Source organism: Eurypyga helias, unplaced genomic scaffold (genome assembly GCF_000690775.1).
Source record: "Eurypyga helias isolate BGI_N326 unplaced genomic scaffold, ASM69077v1 scaffold44972, whole genome shotgun sequence".
In the NCBI taxonomy this organism is placed as follows: Eukaryota; Metazoa; Chordata; class Aves; order Eurypygiformes; family Eurypygidae; genus Eurypyga; species Eurypyga helias.
Window position 1 is genome coordinate 1 of NW_010237373.1, and position 3770 is coordinate 3770.

Below are 3770 nucleotides of genomic sequence, written 5' to 3' on the forward strand. Positions count from 1 at the left end.
GCAGCCTCCCCCGATGCGGTTTCCTTTTCCTCCCAGGGTGATGGAGTTCTTGCCGCCGTTCCAGCGCGTGCTGCAGCCCGAGGAGATGTGGCTTTACCGAAACCCGCACGTGGAGGTGGATCACGTACCCACGGTGCCCATGTTTGTGAGTCCCGCCTGCCCTTCGCTCGAGCCCTCCTTTACCTGGCGCTCCTCACGCCCGTTGCTGCAGCGCGGTGTGTAATCGCTGAATGGTTTGGGTGGGAGGGACCTTAGAGCCCCCCCAGACCCCCCCTGGGGCAGGGCCACCTTCCCTAGCCCAGGGTGCTCCAAGCCTCATCCAGCCGGGCCTTGCGCGCTGGACGGCGTTTACAGTCATCGTGGCCATTCTCTGAGGCTTTACCATCCGGGGTTGTCTCTGGGATTTCAAGTTTATTAAAGATAATGTGGATTTTCCACGGTTGCTCATAACCAGTTTCACATCCAGATCACGAGGCCCGCAGAGGATGGCGTAGCTCTCGCTGTCAGGGAGCCTTTTGCTTGAAAGCAGCTACTTTCAGCAAAGTTTCATCACCATTTTATTGTGAAAATGTTTTCCCTCTGTCTCCAGACTCTGCTAAAAGGGTTTAACGTGAACCTTGGGGTGTTGGATTTCACACAGGCAGTAGTCTGCTGAAGGGGTTGTCCCTTCCTCTGACGCAGGGGTGTTCCGGAGCGATGCTGTGGCTCCGGGGTTGGACCAGCATCCGCTTTCTGAGCAAACAGCTCTGATTTTCTGCACGAACTGAGCGCTAAACGTTAAAGCACAAAGGCTTGGCGTCGCGTTTGCATCTGGCGGTGCGCAGCGTGACCCACGCCAGGCTTCAGGTGGTAGCAGGCTCCTTGGGAGCCTGTCGCACGCTGTGGACATCCCCGGGGTGAGACCCCGAAGCAGCAGAGGCGTGAAGGATCAGTGATTTTCTCTGCATCAGCAGCTCCTGTGTTTTTTGCTGACAAGCAGGGTGGGTGCTGCTGACAGAGAGCTAATCCTTGCGCTTGCAGGGAGGGGGAGAGTTGGGGTGCTGTGGCTGGTGCTGGAAGGGATACCCGCAAGCAGGAGCTGCAGGCGGGAGCGCCGTGGAGCCAGCCCGAGCAGGTGCTGTTGGAGAGCTCGAGGCTCTGCTGGGCTTTTCTCCCAGGAGGGAAAGCGCTGCTGCCCTGCCGAGCGCGTGCGCTGAGTGGGTAAAGCAGGGGAGGAGTGGGAGGCAGAGAGGGGCTTTTCAGTGCACTGCGTTTTTATGCTGCCTGGCTTTTTCTCTCATGCTTCGGTTCAGGCAATGTCCAGCAGCCCGTGGCTTTGGTACCGGCGGCACTGCCGCTGACTGGATGAGGGTGGGAGGAACAGCCGTGCTCTGGGGCTCAGGGTTAGTCAGGCTCTGCTGTGAATCCAGCTGGTTTTCCTCTCTGATGGGAGTCGTGTTTGGAGAGGAGAGGTTGCTGCCTGGCTTGGGGGAGGGGGGGTGCGCAGTCTCTGTGGGCAACTTCTGCTCAGAGTGCTCCCGTCTGCTTCGCTAACGGCCACCTAACAGTCTTCTCGTTTTGCGGCAGTTCATCGCGTTTCTGTCTCCCTTATTGCTCATTGTCCTGGCAAGGGTGTTCCTGAACGCCGACCGAGAGGACACGCGGGAAGCCTGCCTTGGTGAGCTCCTTCTTATCCCAGAGCGCTGCAGCCCCCCGCGGGGTCTGCCCCGAGGCCGTGGCTGTGAGCCGGGGGTCTCACAGACGAGCCCTTTGCTCTTGCTGGGGCACAAGTGTTGTGCCAGGGGGTGTCAGAGCCGAGCCGAGTGGCTCCAGCTGAAGCTTGAGCTTGAAGCGGCGTGTGGGGACGATGCTGAGGTGACCTCTCTGCTCTCTCCTAGCTGCCAGCCTTGCTCTCGCCCTGAACGGGGTTTTTACAAATGCCCTGAAGCTCATCGTGGGGAGGTAAGAAACCGGCTCGTGACACCGTGCGGGAGGGGAGGCACGTCTGTGTGCTGCTAGAGCTACAGGAGCAGGAGCGAGGGCCAGAAGCTGAAGTTGGACGCACTCAGCCTGGAAAGAATGTGCTTTTTCTAGCTCTAAAGACAATTAAATATTAGAACAAAGGCAGGGGGGGACCTGCTGTCAGCGGGCATCGATTAGATGGGCTCATTCAGGCCTGCGCCAGGGAGGAGCGCTTTGGCACACGTACAGGGGGCGGGTGGGATGGTTTCATCTCCCCCCAGGGCGGCAAACGGTTCCCTGAGCTGCAGCCTGAGGTTTGGTGTGGCTGAGCGAGCGGGGCGCGCTGAGCGAGTCACTTCTCGCAAGGCGTTTGCTCGCTGGGTTGGACGGGGAGGATGAGCACAGAGCCCCCGAGGATTAGCAAAACGGGTGCTGGCGACCGCATTCAGACGTGGGTGCTCCGTTGGAGTGCTGGGTGCTCAGGTGTTTCCTGTGTTCTCTGCCCTAGGCCACGGCCGGACTTCTTCTATCGATGCTTCCCCGACGGACGAGCGAACGCGGAGCTGGTGTGCACGGGTGACCCTGGCGTAGTCACCGAGGGCCGCAAAAGCTTCCCCAGCGGACACGCCTCGTGTAAGTTTTCCCTGTCCCCAACCCGCTGCAGCCCCAGGCAGTGAACCACGGTGAGCAGAAGCCCGTGGGGAGGGCAGCGTGGGTTTGCTTTCGTGCACCCCACAGCTTTGACTACGTTCACTGGCCTGTTTGGGGGCCTCAGCTTTCCCGCTGCAAGCAGTGGGGTGACAAGTGTGATCTGGAGTTGCCGGTAACTCCTGGGAGGAGGGATGCTTGCCAAGTACCGGCGTTACGGTGCCTCCGTCGCTCATGAGCTGTGCTTCCCTCGCCTCGCGTGGGCAGGACAGACCTCCTCCTGCAGCCCTTCTGCCGCAGCAGCCAGAGGGTGAGGGCCCACAGCAGAGCCTGGAGCCGTTCCTAAAGCGACACGCTTCTCTTCCAGTCGCCTTCGCCGGCCTCGCCTTCTCTGCCTTCTACATAGCCGGGAAGCTGCACTGCTTCGCTCCCGGCCGCGGAGGCAGGGCTCTGCGCCTCTGCGCCTTCCTCCTCCCGCTGTTCCTCGCCACCCTCATCGCCGTGTCCCGCACCTGTGACTACAAACACCACTGGCAAGGTGGGTCAGCGTCTGCCTGCGGGCCCGGACGGGGCACTCTGGGTGTGGGGGGGTCCGTGATGCGCAGAGGCGTGCACAGCCCACTTGGCTTTATTGATAGCTCCTCCTGTGATTGTTTTCTGCTGCCTGCAAGGCGATGAAGCCTTTCTCTTTGTTTTTGGAGTACGTGCCAAGCTCGGTGCTCTAGCCAAGGGTCAAGGCGCCGCTCCAGCTTGGCTCTGAGCAAGCTGGAAAACTGCCTGCTGGAGAATTCAGTCGTGAAGCTTGGGAGGGTAAAGGGAAGTTAACTCTCCTCTGTTCTTGCCCACAGATGTGTTGGTTGGCTCAGCCATCGGCTTCGTGCTCGCCTACCTCTGCTACAGGCAGTATTACCCTCCTCTGATGGACTCCATGTGCCACAAACCGTTTCTGTACAAACCCAAACTGCCAGCGCCCCCAGGAAAGCCTGCAGCTTCCGGCTTTCACCTGGATATATAGCGCCGGGCTCTGTCCCGCTCACCTTTCCTGCTTGCCCTTGAATGCTGGGGCAGGGGAAGGCTTTGGGGAGGTTGGTATGGGAAGTGGATCAAAGGAGGATGAACCTGAAGCCCAGGCAGGCGCTCCCTGCAGCGCTGGTCAGTTGTCCCGCTCAGGGGCCTGTGCT

The 3770-nt window shown here is 60.2% G+C and overlaps 1 protein-coding gene across 1 annotated transcript; it reads left to right on the forward strand.

The window, feature by feature from the left end:
• The first annotated feature begins 40 nt into the window (after positions 1-40).
• PPAPDC1B (phosphatidic acid phosphatase type 2 domain containing 1B) lies at positions 41-3604 on the forward strand. Its single transcript, XM_010147440.1, has 6 exons — positions 41-145; positions 1567-1657; positions 1878-1941; positions 2450-2574; positions 2957-3127; positions 3438-3604. The coding sequence occupies exons 1-6, from the start codon at positions 41-43 to the stop codon at positions 3602-3604; spliced, it is 723 nt and encodes a 240-aa protein (XP_010145742.1).
• Positions 3605-3770: the final 166 nt, after the last annotated feature.